A 19,068-nucleotide genomic window follows, 5' to 3' on the forward strand; every position below is an offset into this window, starting at 1 on the left:
CTTTAGCTTTCATTTAACAACGAAACTTCCCTTTTTGAACTCCATTGATAAATATTGATTACCCTATCCGCAAGGTGGGAACCACGCTCGTGCTGCGACACAATTGCTGCCCAAAAGGAGGATACTTCTTGGCCATATCCTTTTTGTAGTTCATCTCCTTCCATTCGACACAGCGCTTTTAATTTTCGCAATGGTTTTTGTTTAAAAACTCAGTTACTGGCTGTGGCAGTGCTGATATTTACAATCAATTAAAACGCGTAAAACGCGTTGGCCGCAAATTTCATTACGTGCGACAGTTTCCAGCGACGACCGGCGACTGACTGTGAACGGAAAATGGGATCGCTTCGGGTTGGTTTGGGTTTTCTGGCTGCCACTGTGGGTGACGCGGGTTGTGGCGCGTGTGAAATGCTTTTTGTGGCAATTAAATATGCAAAAGTAGTTACTCACACACGCAGAGCCATTGCTCTTCTGCTGTATGCTCCGGCATAATATAACTTAATATTTAATCAAATTTGGGCTTCGTCGCTGACAGTTTCAGAGAAATAACAAAAATATGAAACTCACTTAAGGGTTTTTCGATGTTCACAAGTGCGGAGATGGTATCGAGCCAGATACGTCTTAAAAGCATTTAAAAGTTTCTTTGCAACATGTTTCCCAACTATAATAATCAACATGTTTTCCACGTTTTTTCATTTTTGCAGGAGGTTGGTAGTATTATTGGTAAAAAGGGTGAAATTGTCAACAGATTTCGTGAAGAGGTAAGTTCCTCCAAAAAGTTTTAACAAATCCGCAACTTATTCGCTATTTCTCCCCCAGTCTGGTGCCAAAATCAACATTTCGGATGGGTCATGCCCGGAACGTATTGTGACTGTGTCTGGTACAACTAATGCAATCTTTTCGGCATTTACGCTCATTACAAAGAAGTTCGAAGAGGTATGTGTGCGGTACAACTGGGCATTCCCTATTATAGTCAACTCCATACACACACAAACACACACACCCTACTTTCCAATTCACATTACTAACTTCTGACCCGTTTCAGTGGTGCTCGCAGTTCAATGATGTAGGTAAAGTTGGAAAAACTCAAATACCCATTCGATTGATTGTGCCCGCCAGTCAATGTGGATCGTTAATTGGTAAGCGGATTAGAAACATAACCAGTAATCACCACTAATGCCATCAATTCGCACTCGGGACAGGCAAGAGTGGTTCAAAGATCAAGGAAATTCGTCAGACCACGGGCTGCTCCATCCAAGTGGCCAGTGAAATGCTACCCAATTCCACAGAGCGGGCGGTAACTTTGAGCGGCAGTGCCGAGCAGATCACCCAGTGCATCTATCAGATATGTCTTGTCATGTTGGAGGTGAGTTTGCTATACACTATTCAGGAACTACTCCAAATAGGGTTTCAGTCGACGAAGTTTATTAGAAGTTTCCTTTTATTTCCGTAAATTTATATTTCTTTTATTTAAACAGTCCCCACCACGCGGTGCTACCATCCCGTACCGACCAAAACCGCAGGTTACTGGCCCCGTCATCCTGGCCAATGGACAGGCTTTTACCATCCAAGGAAACTACGCAGTGCCCACACAAGAGGTATGTAGGTGGACGTCTGGCCGAATTCGCACCCAGAAAACTAGGCTATACGTGTTGTTAAGATCAGTGAACAGTGTTGTGTACTCTATTGCCACCGCAGCTATATATCTCGCTCTGTCTCAATCTTAACCGACCCCACATGAGTCCAGCTAAACAATTTCGTATCTATTTGAGTTTGTCCCGTCCAAGCCCAACTATCTTTTTGGTTACTGCGCGACTTCACTTTCTATTTATCCTTATAATATTTCTTTAGTTTATGTCATTATGTTTCTCTGTCCATATTTTTCTCTCTCTTGTGTTTCCGCCGAATATCCACTGCCAGTTTCCCTTGTTCTATAGACCCCGATAATTATTTGCTATTTGCAACACCGTCCACAAGTCCCTCCCCTCTTTTTCCTAAATCTCTTCACTTGGAGACCCCTGATTGCAGTCCATAGAAAAAACTCTTTGTGACCCTTTTCTGACCCTTCTAAGCCCAAACCTCACAATCTACTGTACCGATTACCGTTAAAGATACCGATTCTAAAACCAATACCGAACCGATTACCGCTCCCAATCGTCGTACCCATGAGGTTCATATATTTTCAAGTCCAAGTGGTGATCCCGAACAGTAAACTAATGTGTTAACAAACTTTACAGCCATCGCATCGCCGATTATAATTAACGAAATTATTTAAAATAAACTTTAAAATATGTAATTTTGTTTTGCTTTTAGTTTCTTTTGCACTCTCTTCTCTCAGGTTAAGAGCGTGTGTCTGCGAGGAGAGTGCGTGCGCGTTTGGTCTCTCTTTTAGACTGTCCCGGCACCTGTCTCTGTCTCGCTGTGAGAGTCTGCGAGAGTGTCCGGGAATCTCCGAGAATCTCCGAGAATCGAATCCGCAGCATCTTGAGGGAAGAATCCTCGGGTTTCTTCCACCTCAGAGAAAAGTGTTCAAGGCGTGGCGAGGCGAGTGAGTTCGTGTGAAAGAAAGAATGGCTCGCGGGGAGCGGGGGCTCGAACTCTCTCTCTTCACTCTCTGCTCAGTCTCTCTGTGTCTCTAAGTTCTGTTCTGAAGAGGGCTCGCTGGCAGCGTGTGCTAAGAAGTATGTTCAAACTACACTAGTCCACCTTTCTCTCCAAACCCCATCTACGTACATGTATCCGCCATAACTATCCAACCCGAACTTAAAGTAAACATCTATTAAACAAATCCTCGACACAACAAGATCTACATAAATATGAGCTCCTAAAAACTCTTTAAGCGCCAGCTTACTAATCGTATCGTAATGAATATTAAATAATTCAACTCCCATCTTTATATTACTATATTCACTTATTTGCCATAGACCTGCGTTCTCTTGATATCTCTCTTGATTTTCGTGTAGTACAGTCAATCATTAAAGTATATATTTCTCTACAACGGACAAGTCCATAGTCAATAAAACTGTGGAGCTCACCTCATAAATAAATAAAGAGCAGCTGCTTATTTAGATGAGTTTTCTCGAGAACAACAATGCCAATAGTCATTTTAAGAACAGCATACTTTTCCAATACCATCCTGTCCAAACCCAACATGTCTTACACTCTAATACTCTCTCGTCACTATCTTTTCATCCTAATCTATAAATATTGTTTGTAACTCGTTAAAAAATCCCATGTCCAAATCGAATTTTGTGCTCTACAGAACGCAGGAAATAGCAAACAACAGCTAAAACAAACAGCAAACAAATTAAATTCCATGCAATCCAATTCAGGCCCTAGTACAGTTAGTTCCGTCCACTAGAGTACAGTGCAGTTCAGCACTGTAAAGTTTAGTTCTCCGACCTTCAGAGCCCCCTCGCCAGCCATTGCCCCAACGAAAAATAAAAGTTTCTCAAAACTAAAACAGACAAAGTTTTTGTTGTCGCATCAAATTCAATTAATGTCCAAAAACAAATGTAATAAATCAAAAACTAGCTGTATCATCCACTTGCGATATCTCTCCGTCTCTTTTCCACAAATCGCTCTCTTTCTCACTCTCTCCTCCTGGTCCTGGTTATTGTCGGTGTTGGTTTACAATTCGTTAGCCTAATACAGGCAGTAGTGTGCAAGCCCCCACAGTTGTCAATTTCGTCCACAATGGGTACTGTTTTCGAGGGTTAACTTTTTGAGCTGCAGTAAATTGCATTTCTATAAAGTAGAGTACCCAATGTGATTTTGCTTTGTGATAGCAGCATAGGCAGTTGGCAACTGTACCTCATCCCTTACGAATCTGTCGGCATTGGTTGTTGTATGAACCTCCAAACCCTTGGATCATCAGAGCCCTAAAACCGAACCCTCGAAGTCAAAGTATAAACCCCCTTAGATGTCAGCATTTTGTTCGTCCATCCCCCTGATATCATTTAACTTTGTTCTGCGTTGCAACGAACCCCGTTGAGAATCCCCGCCTCCACACCAGAAACTGCACACACGCCTCGAAAGCTTTCTAAAAGAGTTTCTCTAGCGATAGGTCTATATTTAAACATGTATCTGATAAGCTTACATCTCTTCATAGCAACTACAAAGTTAAGATCTTAACCAACTTGCTCTGAAAGACATTTATTTGTGGTATACAATATTCGTTCTTCTACTTTTCTTTCTTCCTTGGCCACATAATTTGAATCGAAAAACACACAAAACACAATTGTAATTCCACACATGCACACCAAACACACACACATAACCGTAATGATCAATCAATCAATCGAACATAGACCTGTCCAGTATTTCCACTTGCCCTGGCTACCGGCGGCCTACATGCTGGTATCTCAGGCTTGGCGGATCCTTTATTAAAGGGGGCACATTTACAAGGAGCGATACCAGCACACCACCATCACCTACAGCAAATGCCCGATGTGAGTTTTAAGCTATCGATGCGATTCGGTTCAAGAGCACGAATATCTCCACCAGACTCTTGAAAGAAACTGTACTCGTTTAACCAATATAATCAAACGCAACATGACTCGAGAACCCAACTTCGCCAGGCAGAGCATGATGATGTACCGTCCCCCAACACCTGCCTGCACTCCCCCGCATCACACTATAAAGCACTCAGAAATACAGTTAAAAATTGTAATTAGTCGAATTGGCTTGGGAAAACTTAATGGTGATCACGGACGACTATTTTTCTGAGTGTTTATAGTTCTTTTCATATGTTGCTGTTGTAATTCTACCCGTCGTAGCAACCTCTTAGTAGCCCCCAGTTTTGGTTTTTGTAGCTTGTATACCCAGTTTAGTCTCTTTGGCATTTCTTTTACGATCCCCAGTCGGCGGAACCGCTGGCCACATATCAATGACATGGGGCCAAACTGCAGCTCCTTGGCCAAGTCCAGGTCCCTGAAGTTATTGTCCCCATTAAGTCGTTTGCCGAAGATACACTAAAAATCAGACCGAAGGGACTTGGAATGCAAACCCTTTATCCCAGCCAAAAGTTATAAAAAAATGCACTATTGGGTCCAGCTGCCTTGTCTTTTCTCGCCAAAGCTAAAGTTTTTCATAGTTTTGGAAATTGTTTCTACTTGTTTTCTATTCGTATCTGTATGTTAGCGTTTTTATATGTACCGTCTGTGCTTGGCAAGAAGTGTTTGTTAATATGCCAGCACACGCAAGTTTGTATGACAATTTTTGCTAGATAATCCGTTGTAGTTTCCCCTATCCGTCCTCTACCATCACTCTGTCACTGAACTTTATTGAGTTGCAATTCATTTTTGGGTCATAAAATATTTCCATAGCGCATGTTTTATTTGTTTCATTTCAAATTCGTATTGCATTTTGATAAATATTTCAGTTCTTGTTTCCTAAGCTCTCACACAAACACCCCCACTCAGACACATACACACCCAGATGCATCTCCCAACTCACACGTGCACACAGAAATAAAAGCACACAAAGCATTGAATATTGTATGATTTATTTGAGATTTTCTCTATCATTTTTTTGTGCGCTCCTTTCTAGTGAATCATCTGCCACCGTGTTTCCTATTCCTCTCTGCAACATTCAGATGCAATTATTTGAAAGATATTTGAAAGTGTTGCATTTGATTTGATTAATTTATAAAGCGCGTGCAGAATCCCCAATTTACCAGCCCTAAAGTCACCGCACATCTCCACCCTTTCGAGTCCTAGTTTTCATGCACATGTGTGCATGCATGTCAGTGTGTGTATGTTATTTGCTGTAGGTGCTATTGGTGAAAAGAGGAAAAAATGAGGATGCATTGAATTTTGCCCCAAGAAAGGGCAACCTTACCCAGACTAAAAAAAAATAAAGCGGAAATTATTTACAAAAGCATTAGCATACTTTTCGGAGAAAAATCAAGAATAAACGTGAAAAATATTTAGGATATGTCGCCCTAAATCCTAATGGATTAAGTTGTTTATGTGAGAAAAATTCAAGTCTAAGTTTCCTTTAGGTGTATTCCCTGTAAATCTATTCGATGTGTCAACTTTCTCTATCTCTTTCTATTCTCGTCCATCCATCTATCTGCCTCCGTACCTATATATTTCGTATAGCCAACTTGTAAATTGTGTAGAACCATAATCCAGAGCAACACTCCAATTGAGGCTTTAGACGGCCGAAAAACCAGATACATACGTAAACATCAGCTTACACCGCACAATAAATACTTACATACACTCGAAACCGAACACCTGGATCCATGTACAAAGATAAATACTATTCCATTACAACCAACCTCATGGTGTTTGTAAAAAGAACTGAAGATTGAGCATAATCTTGTATCCCGTTTGCTTTTCCTATTGCATTCTGTTCTTGTATCTATTTGTTTGACGCTTTTCCGTTTCCGTTCCAACCACTTCCCTTTTGTTATGTTCCATCCTGTTACTGGAAGTTGACACGCGTTGTGTTGTGATCTTGTGATCTCTCCCTCCCCAAAAAACAGACCTGCCCCCAGATTAATAGATAAAAACTAACCCAACTGTATACATACACACACACACCTTAACCCACGAAGCCCCAGAGCCCCATCGAAAAAGAAGAAATCCGAGTCTAATCCAATCTAATCCGTTTTGTACTTTCGTCCCGATCTGCGAACAGGTGGCCAAGAACCCGCTGGCCAGTCTGGCCGCCTTGGGCCTGGCTGGGATGAATCCGGCCAGCACTGGGGGCATCAACCACACAGGTGAGTTGAGCGCTTCTGCGGCCAGATGCCAGACAGATTTCCAATCTAATCTAGGCTCTGCCCCAGCAGCCTTGGCTGCACTGGCCGGGTCGCAACTGCGTACAGCGAATCCCGCAAACCGAGCCCAGCAGCAGCAGCACGAGATGACCGTCTCAAACGACCTGATTGGCTGCATCATCGGCAAGGGGGGCACCAAGATCGCCGAGATTCGCCAAATATCCGGCGCCATGATCCGGATCTCCAACTGCGAGGAGCGCGAGGGCGGCAATACAGACCGCACCATCACCATCAGCGGCAATCCGGACTCGGTGGCCCTGGCCCAATACTTAATCAATATGAGGTGAGTGCATTGATCTTGTTCAGCCTTCCATCAGCTATCTTTCTCTGTATGTGTGAGCGTTTGTTGCTTGTGTTGTTGTATAACATCAATTTTGTCGAATTGACTTGCTAATTGACAAAGAAAGAAGGTATAAGGAGGTCGTCGGTCGTACGTTGTAGTTCGTAGGGTATAGGCCAACTCTCAGAGTAGGAGTGGCGGTGCGTTCATATGTTCAGCCCATTACGAGGTCCGGGGAGGTGGGCGGTTGGGCTGAAGTGCAAAACGAAGGAGAGGTAAAGAGGGCGGGTAACGGTCGAGTCATTAACAAAGTTCCATACGTAGCCTAAGCCACACACTTGTCTTAGCCTGTAAGTCGTAAGCCCGGCTAAAAGCCAATGCCAATGCCCAAACTAGCACCACAAATCGTATAATTTTCCACCTCCACACCCCTAGATCGTAGTTCGCATCGAAAGCTAGCTTAACCAACTGTTCTAGCTAATAGAAAACTATAAATATCTAACTGTATAAACCTAGCATCTAGTCTTACCAACCATGTATTAAATAAAAGTTCAGCAGGCCCCGGCCGAATCCGAGGATGAGCAGGAGGCCAATGATTGTGAGGATGATAACTGCACCGAATTAATCTACGCATCGCACACTTTTCACACAACTGATTATGACAATAATAAACTGGACCTGATCCAATTGGTACTTCAAACTGCAGTTCAACTCTAAAACGATCCAAAACCTCACTTCCCGTCCAAAAAAAAAACCGACACAGCCGAATCCCACCACCACCTAGTTCATCCTCCAAGTCAATAATACTCTTTCGGTCCATGCCTCCCCCATAAAAGCGAACAGCTCACCAAAAGTTTTCTACCCCTACCATCCAAAATTTGAACGCCGCTCTCCCACCAAAACCCCCCAAAATGGCTGAAAAAGCACTTCTTTTTTATCTCTCTCTCCGTCAACTCCGAACCGTTCCTCCACACAAAACCTCCTTAACCTTTTGCATAACAAAACACGAAAAGAATCAAGAAAAGATCAAATGAAACCAACTCAATTCCACAAAATCGAAAAAGAACCAAATGTTTTGAAAATACCTATACCCTGCCGAAAAGCAAAAAAAAAAAACCGAAACAACTACCAACAATATCCCAATTTGTTCCTTTCTTTCTCTCTCTTTCTATCTACCTTAACCGAACCTCGTCCACAGTGTTGAGCTGCAGAAGGCCAATCTCCTGGAGCAGGCCCAGGCCCAGCAGAACGGAGGTGCTGCCGCAGCTCCCGGAGCTGCTGCCGCCGGAGTGGCGGCAGTCCCCGGAGCAGCAGCTCCGACCTCGGGCACAAACGGAGCTATCACAACGGTGACCCTCACCAGCGGCACTGGTGTCGTGGGAGCGGGTGCCGCAGGAGCCACCGGGGTTGCCAATGGCGGAACTCCGGCGGCCAACGGCGGTGGCAGCAATGGCAGCATCTCCGCCACCGGATACCCCAGTGCTAATGGCGGCCAGGGCTCAAACGGATCGGTCGGAGTAAACCCGACAGCGGCAGCCGCACTGCCCAGTCCTCTGGCCTCGGCCCTCCAGCTGCTGACCAAGCCGGGAGCCCTAAGCGCTCTGTCCAACCTAAGCGCCCTTGACCTGCTCAACCTGACCACGCTGGGAAATACCAATGGGGCCGGTTCCAATCCGGGCGGACCGCCAGTGCAGACGACAGGCGTAAATCGGGCCAAGGGTCACTATGCCACCTCCCGCTTCCGGCAGCACCAGACAGAAACCGGCGGCGAGGCGGAGAAGCCGCGTAACAAGTTTAATCCGTACTAGGGGTAGGGCTGCAGCTGCGTCAGCTGGAGAGCAGTGGAGTTATAGTCCCGTAGTTTTATAGGATTTCCATGGTAGTGTTGCGAAAGCTTTAGTCTTTAGATTCTTGAAGAAGAAGCAAAATTGTATAAATTCGCTTTAAACTTATTTGGTATGCGTACAAAATGCAAACGTATTCATATTGTATTCAAGTTTGTATTCGAAGTTTCAAGAAAATTCTTACATCTAGTTAAACCACAGTATCATCCCAGTAGTATATCGACAGAACCTACGCAATATTTATCAACGTTTTTGAAAAACAAACTAACTACAACAATAAGAAGTCACACTTAGATCAGCCGCATAGGGCAGCTAGAGATTTGAACAGTCGATCAGAATCGAAATTCAAGAAATTAAACAATTCTGTGTATCGAATATGTAGGGACAGGGTCATCTGTGTATGGCCCGAACAAAATATTTTGACCAAGTGACCAAGGACCCTAGTAAGCGCTATAAATTTTGGACCCCAAACTTTTTATAAATGCCTAGTATAACTTATATACACCGGTACGTAGAAATGTATCGAACTTAACAACATTTGCCAAATTTTAGCGCATCCCCTAGTAGTGTTCTTCGAAGCTTTAGAGTAGATTAAATCGCGTTTGTTGGAGTCGAATACCGAATATCGGATATAGAGAAGATACCGAGCATAAATTTATCCTCAACAGCCAACAATCTTTACCCAATCCATTCATTGTAACATAAAACACGATCTAATACTTATAATCCATTGTACCCTCTTAGGTCGTAAGCACTAAACGTATTTTTCATATATATACGATTATATTATTTAAACATTAAGCATAAAGACCCAAAAGCCATTTTCCGATTAAGGAAGCAGAAGCAAAGAAAGTGAAACAGACAGATGATGAAATAAAAAAGAACCTTCTATAAGAAGTTTACAAGAAGAAATTCCAATTCGTAGAGCCCCCGAGCCAAGAGGAAAACGATGAGATTTAAACTCTGAGCGAGGGGGATCAACGACTTTTATGGACCAATTCGCTCTAATTGACGCAATCCACGCAATGAGCGGACAAAAACGAACTATTTAAATAGAAAAGCGAACACACAGAGAAATATACGAAAACGCTTAGAAATGGCGGACAGTGAAACATATTCAAGGCATATATTTCGCAAAAGGAGAGTTTTTAATAGGAATGAAGAGAACGTTATAATGTATTAGACTTTAAGTCTTCGATTGTTTATGGAGTTTTATTTGTTGGTTTTACCAATTTTCCCAACCCCAATTTGGTATTTATTACGCGATTGTTCATTTTTGTTATTATTTGTAACTTAAACCCTTTTTGAATTGGTCAAAAATAATGTTGAAAAGTATTTGGAAATTTAATTTTCTCTACCCTAAAGTACATGAAATTACTGTAGCTATTATATTGGAACTTTATATGATTTTCTTATTATTATATTTACCGATAGGTTTAAGACGAATGACACATTATGTATCGGATTAAGCTAAGCGGGCTTACGATTTTATAACCAAACTATATTCCTAACTATTCATACATACATCTACATACATACAAGTACATACATACCCACATACCATTGCATAAATAAACATATATGCGAACATAGTTATTATTACATACACAATGTAGTTAAAAAGTAAATAAGAAGCGTATAAACATCAAATCTTATAAATCTTTTGGTAATAACGAAATTAGGCACAACTAGAAAAGGCTTACCTGTAGAACAACAACAGCAGAAGGAACTGCAGCAGCGTCGGAATCAGAGCAAAACAGTTTATATGCAAGAAAACATGATGGAAGACACATGAGTTTGTAATAAAGTAAAAAAGAATTCTAAACAGATGCAAAAAGGGCGCCAAATTATCTTCTTTGTCAGGGGGAGGAGAGTTAAACGTTTTGGGGAAATGTTTTGTGAACACCAAATGGCAAACTCTTAATGCAGCTCTTCCTTTTGCCTTTCAGAATATCAATGGAGACTGCTGGTCTGCCCATACCTGGTTATCACTACATTGCGCCCAGTGCAATTGTTAAAACCCCCATTCACTAAATGCAACAATCAACCGCAAGCTAAGCAACAACCACAGCATCAACCCGAAGCCGGAGGCGGACACCGGAGGAGTAGGAGCAGGAACAGGAGAAGGAGAAGGAGCAGCAGTAACATGAACTTCAAATGTTAATTCATAAGCAATATAACTGAATCGGAAAATGAAGTAGAACTTAGCTCATCCATTTGACACTGTCGGCAATCACACATTGAATACATTACTGAATACACTCATACCCACGGACACACTCACAGACAGACTCAAAGAGAAGCATACATACACGTTATATTTATTCATTGATTCGTATTAATTATAATACTTTCATTAAGTTTTGAATGCAAGGGCAAACAAATACAAGAACTTTTATGTTAAACCGTTTTCAAGGGGCCCATTGGATAACGTGGGGCCACCCGAAGTAAGAACAGAACAGCAATTAATTATAAGATTAGTCAAAATGAAGACAAAATAAAAATTATAAGAATCAATTAACCACATAAACATACAATAATACGAAAAGGCAAAATGCAGTAAATTGTTAGCAATTAATTTGTGCACGAGCATGACCAAAAAGGAGCCACAAACACGAAGAAACAAAATGTTTGAGCACTAAAAGAACCGATATGAATGAGACATTGAACAGACAAGCAAACAAACTAAGCAAGCAAAGACAGACCGATGATCACAGACACGACATACATTATATTTACTGCAAATTGCATCTAGCTTGATGTTTGCGTTTGTTTATATGTATACACATATATTATATATAGACACGGAGATGTATTGATATGATAATTTTTATTTTATTATTTCTATTATGGTTATTGTTATCGAAATTGTATTTGTGATTTTTGAATATGTTTAGACTGATGTGCAAAATTGATTCTGTTTATTAATTACAAGTAAACTACACATAAACAATTATGGATTAATTACTAGATATCTCTCTCCTTCGTTCTATATTTTAATCAAATTACTCATTTATTCAAAATTAGACTTAATTGGTTGGCAGCAAGAAACTTGATAATCGAAAATATAACTAGCAAAAGGGATTTATAATTGAATTTCTTTTCAAAATGTTGTAGTTTCTTTTGATTGGTTTTTAGTAAAAATGCCTGCTTTGGTAACCACATTAAATCCACTTACAAATTAGCGAAAACAATTCGAGTTACAATAATATTTTTAAGCACTTTTGCGGCGATTAAAAAGACTTTCTAAAGCGTTGAAAAAACGAGAAATGGATTTATATATTATATTACAATTATGCTTAAATTAAAGTATAATTTAAATTTATTAGCTGTTAAATTTATATGCAAACCGAAACTTAAAAAACAAAACAAAATAGAACCACGACAAAAGAGAACATCAAAAATAAATTGATTTTCAATGTTACAATAAAATTAATTTTATTCTAATTTAGTTTATAGGCTGGGCAGTAAAAACCAAAAATCTACAAAAACACAAGAGTGGTAACTACTTTAAGACACACTAAAACGTTTAGTTACTTATACACACTGATTCACAATAAAGCCTCTGAATATGAGCTAACAGGTTTAGAAAGCCGAAGGTAAAAGCGACCGAATAAGTTTGCAAATGGCGAAATGTGTCAAATTTTATTATACATATTAATTATTTAGTAAGAGGAATTATCAAAGCATAAAAGAAAACAAAAAACATATCCACTGCAAACGAAAACCAATCTAACCACAACTTATTGTATTAACCAACAGAAAATACAGAAAGATCACATTATAAAACCGATAAATGCATACATATAAAGGCAAACATATCCCAGAGAACGCAAAGGATGAATCTTTATAAATGTCTATGATTTTAACTTTCCAAAGTTGTATGTTTTAACTTGAGGAATTGACTAAAAAAATACTTAAAAGTGATTTCCCCTGAACAACTTTTCTTGTCAGCACTCAAAATTGAACTTAAGTTCATCAGTCATTCACAATTTTACATCTTCCGCTCACACAAGAAAGACAAACTTATGAACAACAAAACTTGATTACAGGAAATTGTTAATAGCGTAAAGTGTAAAAGTATAAATAAATGACCATATAAACCAATATAAACAATAGGACGAGCCTAGCCCAAGCCCTAGCTCCTCTTCTTGAAAGACCGATGATCTTTTGAGGATCAAGTATCAGGCATTCGGTGAATAAATGATATCATAGGCGAAACTATTTCGTGATTTTAGTGACAAATATATTTCGCTGACGACAAACAATTTGAAGCAATCATTTTGAAATCAAGAAATTCGGTTCCCAACTAAAGGTGAACCGTAAGAAAAAGAAAATATTGAGAAACAGAAATGGTAAATCATTCAAGAAACCGTATATCTATATATAAATAAATTATATATATATATAAATATACATAAATTAAATATATACTTATTATGTACACTTGTATTTAAATGTATTTGAAATATTTAGTAAATTTTTTGCGCAAGTTACACAGAAAAAACAAACAAAAACACTTAAAAAAAAGAGGTGAGGGCGACTACGGAGATAGACGGGTCAACAGTGGCTAACTGGGATTATTTGTAAAATAAACTTAATGAAAGGGATAAATAATTTATGTGTATGTGTGTATAAGAGGAGTAGCTCAAAAGATTTCACAAACGATTTTTACTAAATATGCGTGTAATTAATGTAATTATTAACGACATTTTGTTGATAACTTGTAAATTTGCAAAGGAAAAATACGTGTAAGAAAAGCAATTTTAATGGTGCCTTAAAAACCAACCAAGCAAATTTCTTCTAACCTGCCTTGCCTGCCCCCCCTCAGCGAACTTAACTTAACTGGATGGCATGTGAGATTTCCACTCCTTTCTCCCACTCTTCTCGGTACTTCCCAAGAGCTCTAGTCCTTGATCGATCGGATAAGATCGGGTCAGATCAATTGGGACAGCCCGCCGATATCGTGCGATATGCTTGTCAAAGCCGTGTTATCGTTTCGACATGAGAACTTATCCCTTTTAGCGACACATGATGACCCACAATTGCTCAAAGCTATCCGAGTCTGTGCGCAGTTGCCCGTTACACATCAATCCGAATGCGAATTTAAGTCCGAGTTTCACTTGGATTCGGCTGAGAAGCGAACTTAGCTGCAAGTGCACGTAGTGGAATACGATTAGGACACTGAGGCCCAAGAGAATATTAACCACTAGTTCGAACAAATGATTACCCAGAACACAAGCAAACAAGAACATATTATTAAACTTATATACATATACAGCAAACACACATATTAATGTTTCTCTCAGTGTAATTACAAAGCTCTTGAATGTATTTGCTCACATTTTTACAATACATGTCGAAGAACTCTACACAATAAGCAACAAACGTAAAAGCATTTAAGGCACTTGATCGGTCGAATCGATGGATCGTTGGATGGATGCAAGGTCATTGTTAAATAAAACACAACTGTAGAAGAGTATAAAAAGCAGTATAAAGGAAAACCAATCCGAAAAACATATTTATATACAAATATAAAGCAAAAATGAAGCTTAACATTAAGGTATTTTAGATATTCTTATTTAATATCCAGAAAAAAGACAAGAAATTATACGAGCAGAGTTTTAATTTAGGCGAGAAAGAAAGAAAGAGAAAGAAATGGAAGATCGGGTCTAATTAATTAACAAATATACGTGTATTTAACTAACTAAATATCGGTGTTAGAATTGTTAAGGAACTCGGATAGGATCTGAGAGAGGACGCTGCGCAAGAAACAGGGAAGTGTATTAGGGTCTGCCCTACCAATTATTCCCGCAGAAGAAAGCTACCAATCCTGTTATTCGATTCTGTTACTTACATACGAGTATCCAGTTTAGTTGCAACCTTATCGCGTATGAGCGGCATACACAAAGACAGATGGGAAAATATAACTACGTGTATTCCAATTCATCAAAGCAATTGAAGAATTAATAGAACACCTAGGCAAGTATAGCGCTACGGCCACTTGCCACTAGAAATATACGAAACATCTAAGGTTTCTCAGCATAACAAAGTGAATCAAAGCAAAAACAAATATCGTTCATAATATATAAAAGCCCTATGTACGTAGAGTCACAACTTAACACATGCATGCATACACATAGACAGAGCCCTGTAGCTTCTTCAGACAATATTCACACGTATCCCTGGGTATTGGGTATGGGAATCGGATAGAAATACTTCAACTTCAGAGTGTGTTTTCAATGAAGCAAGCATATGTTTATATATATGTGTGTGTTTGTATATGTGTAACAATAAAGTTGAAGATCCCAATCCAAAAATGGGAACCGAAAACCAAGAAGATCACTGCATTTCCTTGTTAATCAGCATGTGGATTATGGACGGGCAAACTATTTGCCGCCATTTCGTACTCTCTCACTCTCACCTTTGGAGAAGACGAATAGAATGAATAAGCAGCATAAAATTGATAAAACTGAACAATTGGGATCAACTTATATTTTAAATATAAGATTAAATTGTAAAAACAAACCTAGGCAAGCCCTTAATAAAGCCCCGGAGTTTGTAGAAGTTACGTAAATCTAGCACGTCTAAAACGTAGAGGAGAATCACACAATTTGTGCCAAAACAATGAGGACAATGAGAAGACGAATAGACACCAACTTGAACTGGCCAAAAGCGCAACAGCAGCCACAAACGAGAACACAAAATAAATGTAATTCTTTGCTTTTTCGGGGAACAACACAGAGGAATTATACGAATTTCAATGGATTCACAGTCGACAAAAAGCTACTCACAAAAGTATTTAAATGTTCACATTTGCTCATTGCAAAGCACTTAAAGGAGCTTATTTAACAAAAACAGAAACCAACCGGAAACCAAAAAAAACTAACTCATATAGATGTGCGTAAGCATTTTCACATAAATAACATTCAATCTGGCTGTACTCGCAGTTTTATTGCTAGAAGGTGCCAAAGATCCCAGATGAACCAAAGCTAAGTTCATTCCCCATTGGTTTCGTTGCGTACTTTTAGGCGAAACTTTAAGGCGTTAAGACTTGCGTTGCACTTCGGTTAACCCTGAGATTTTGTTGCTTTTCTGCAGACTCAAGATGAAGGGGCAAAAGGCAACACAGTCGCACCTTAAGTAAATTACCAAAGAAATGGGTAAATTAAAAGTAAACAAAGCTAAAACTAACTAGACATATTTACAAGTTGAAGAAAACTGCAAGGCAATCATATAACTAGAGCTTCAATAATAAAAAAGGACAAAAGTCATGACGCGGAGTAAATATGGCTAAGAATCCAGTTGAAAATGCCTAGAAAGTGTTTTGGATAAATATATATTTGAGCAATACTCACAAATGAATTAAGCTATTTGCGTTGTTATTGTGGTTAAAGCAAAGTAAAAAAAGAGAAGGATTAAAAAACAAAACCAAAAGTTAGTGCCAATTTTTAGTGCAAATTTTTGCGAATTCGTTTTCATTTCAACGTTATTTACGATACAATAAAATAAAAAGAAGTAAATGCAAACGAACAGTTGGTTTCAGAACCACCAATTTTTGGGAAACTTTCTAGTCACAGACACCGCGGACCTAAAAAGGTCTGAGAAGGACTAACGTAAGATAAAAGCAAACTAACAAGTAGTACCAGCACCGCATACTTTTCGATCTGAGCCAAAAAGTGTAGTGTAGTGTAGAGGCTAACCAACCCACATACGTTTAGATAATAACATCGTCACCACTCTTTTGCACCCATAGATTCCAGTGTGCACTTGAAAGCATCAGCAGAACAGGAACTCTTGCGTTACAGTACACTCAAACAAAAACTATGGAACATATATACGTCTGTGAGGAGAACCGATGCAATGCTAGAACGGCTAACTCAGATATAGAAAAAAATTAATCCATAAGTGAAATGAATATTGTTTATCTGTGTACAACAATAATATTTAAATAATTCTTAAATGTGTATTTTGACTCTAAAGAGAACAAGCCAAACCGAGCAACACTCAACTAAACCCATTGACACACGGCTATATTGGAGTGACCTGGGACAGATTCCATCAGAATCGAAGCCCTACAATCAGTGACTGATTGGTTGATTCTATTTCAGACCCGGACAGCCCTATAGAAGATGCTCTTCACTTTCATGTAATCTACAAGGCCCGAAAACACAGAACTTAATCACAATATAAAATTCTTAAATAATGGCGAAATGTACAAGAAAACGGAATAGCGAGTTAAAATAAACAATGCAAAGTAATGTGAAACCAAACTCGAAAAGCAAACATTATTTACAACATATTTACAATTCTATAAATTAAATTTAAAAGTATTTACATATATACCAAAAACAAACTCAATGTGTAAGTACGTGCGACCCCACAAAGAGTGCAAACGAACGCAAAGAGGACACGGTCTCAAACACACACACACATCTACACCACTCACGCATAGGCAGGCATCGCCATCAGGGTGTAACGGTACAGGACGAGCAAGCAGAAGAGCGCCACCCTGGGAACGCCTTCTCTGATTACTCCCACACTCACATACTCTACAAAAACATCAGAAACACAGATGTGCAACACGACAGACTCGATCACACAGTCACACGCAAAGTTAAGTGCATTATAATTGAATTTATAGAGCTAAACGAAGCTATTAAGTGGAATTATTTAAGCTGATTAACTGATTATGATTATTATTAACGATGCATACGCATTTACTCACAACTCATATATACACCTACATATAAATATATATATATATATATATACATGGCATATATCGCTGAAGAATATTTTCGTTGATTAAACAATCCATATAGGCAAATAATTTATAAGTTATCATACACCACATCATATCGAACAAAAATATTACTGAAAGTTTACCTAACCAAAAGAAATTGTAGGAAATCAAGCGATTTTTGAAAGCTACGTAAATGTGTTGCGTTCTTTGAATAAATGTTTTTGAGTCAAATTTTTACTTAAAAAACAAATAAACTCTTAAAAAGTAACATATTAATAGAAAGCAAAACACGCAGGCATAAACATAAGAGCGTTAAGCTAGATACATACTTACAGAGTATCTGTGTAAAAATCGTGCAGTATCGGAGAAAATTTGATCATGGAAATGTACCAACTGTGTAACTGTGTAACAAGATCTTAAGAACAGACACAAAAAAAGAATTTAACACAATTTTTGAATTCATTAAATAAAGGTATGTGTTTAGATATATTCAAAACAAACCAGATGTTGTTTTACTGTTTTGTGGGTTGCACAGCTGGTTGGCCTTTTATACTCATTAATCAGAGAGTAAAGCGGTATACCAGATTCGTGTAAAAGTGTGTATTCGAAACAAACTGGAAAATATATATTTTTGATCAAGTTTAATAATAAGCATGCATATTGCAGGATTTTCTTGTTAATAAATATTTGTTTGTCAATTTCCGCTGAAATGAAAACGACTTACTGCGATCCTGCATACTCACAGCAACTGTCACTTTATTATGAGTAAATTTGATTTCATTGTCACGCATTTCCAACTGCATTGCATTCGGCTCGTTTCGGCAAGCGCAATTGCAAAAATTACACATACGCTTATAGTAAAACCGAGCCGGGCACATTGCCATTAGCTGAGTAAAAGGTATCTCATAGTCGACAGTATATTTACCTTGTCAACTACGCCTTTTGAATTAATAAAAACCCTCTAAAGTCACATTGTAAGCGCTTTCAAATAATAATGAAACAGATAATAAGTACACGATGCGAAGTCCAATTGTTTTGATTATTACAATGCAAACCTCAAATGGTACGGCACTTTTGGCACCTGTCGCCAAAATGGCCACAAAACTTCATTAAAAAAACAAAAGAGAATTTTATAGTCGAGTTCCCCGACTATCAGATACCCGTTACTCAGGTAGTAAAGAATAAGAAATTGTAACATTTTCTGCAATATCGGTAGAAATTGGGGAATAGATATTAAAATACAAAAAATAATACAAATTTGTACGTGTTAGTTTTGGACTGTTTGTGGGAGTTGGAGTGGACGTGTCAAAAATTTTTTTTGAAGAACGAGTTCCCCGACTATCTGATACCCGTTACTCACCTAGTGGAAGTGCAAAGGAGAAATTTCAACAACGACAGGTTTTGGCGGTTT

The 19,068-nt window shown here is 38.9% G+C and overlaps 1 protein-coding gene across 24 annotated transcripts in view; it reads left to right on the forward strand.

Moving 5' to 3' along the window:
• The window catches only part of LOC6535120 (poly(rC)-binding protein 3), a 90,275-nt gene extending 72,118 nt beyond the window's left edge, over positions 1 to 18,157 (forward strand). For 3 of the 24 annotated variants that reach the window (XM_039374856.2, XM_039374857.2, XM_015195543.3), the window contains 9 exons: positions 702 to 758; positions 817 to 933; positions 1,043 to 1,136; positions 1,200 to 1,363; positions 1,476 to 1,595; positions 4,308 to 4,448; positions 6,646 to 6,730; positions 6,785 to 7,070; positions 8,266 to 10,748. In XM_039374856.2, the coding sequence (XP_039230790.1) occupies positions 702 to 758; positions 817 to 933; positions 1,043 to 1,136; positions 1,200 to 1,363; positions 1,476 to 1,595; positions 4,308 to 4,448; positions 6,646 to 6,730; positions 6,785 to 7,070; positions 8,266 to 8,875 (1,674 nt within the window). In that variant the 3' untranslated portion in view covers positions 8,876 to 10,748. Of the gene's footprint in view, positions 1 to 701; positions 759 to 816; positions 934 to 1,042; positions 1,137 to 1,199; positions 1,364 to 1,475; positions 1,596 to 2,349; positions 2,679 to 4,307; positions 4,449 to 6,645; positions 7,071 to 8,265; positions 10,749 to 10,860 lie in introns of those variants that run through there. The other 21 variants (XM_015195535.2, XM_015195541.3, XM_015195544.2 and 18 more) reach the window with 21 other exon arrangements.
• Positions 18,158 to 19,068: the final 911 nt, after the last annotated feature.

This window comes from Drosophila yakuba, chromosome 3L, assembly GCF_016746365.2.
Source record: "Drosophila yakuba strain Tai18E2 chromosome 3L, Prin_Dyak_Tai18E2_2.1, whole genome shotgun sequence".
Classification (NCBI taxonomy): Eukaryota; Metazoa; Arthropoda; class Insecta; order Diptera; family Drosophilidae; genus Drosophila; species Drosophila yakuba.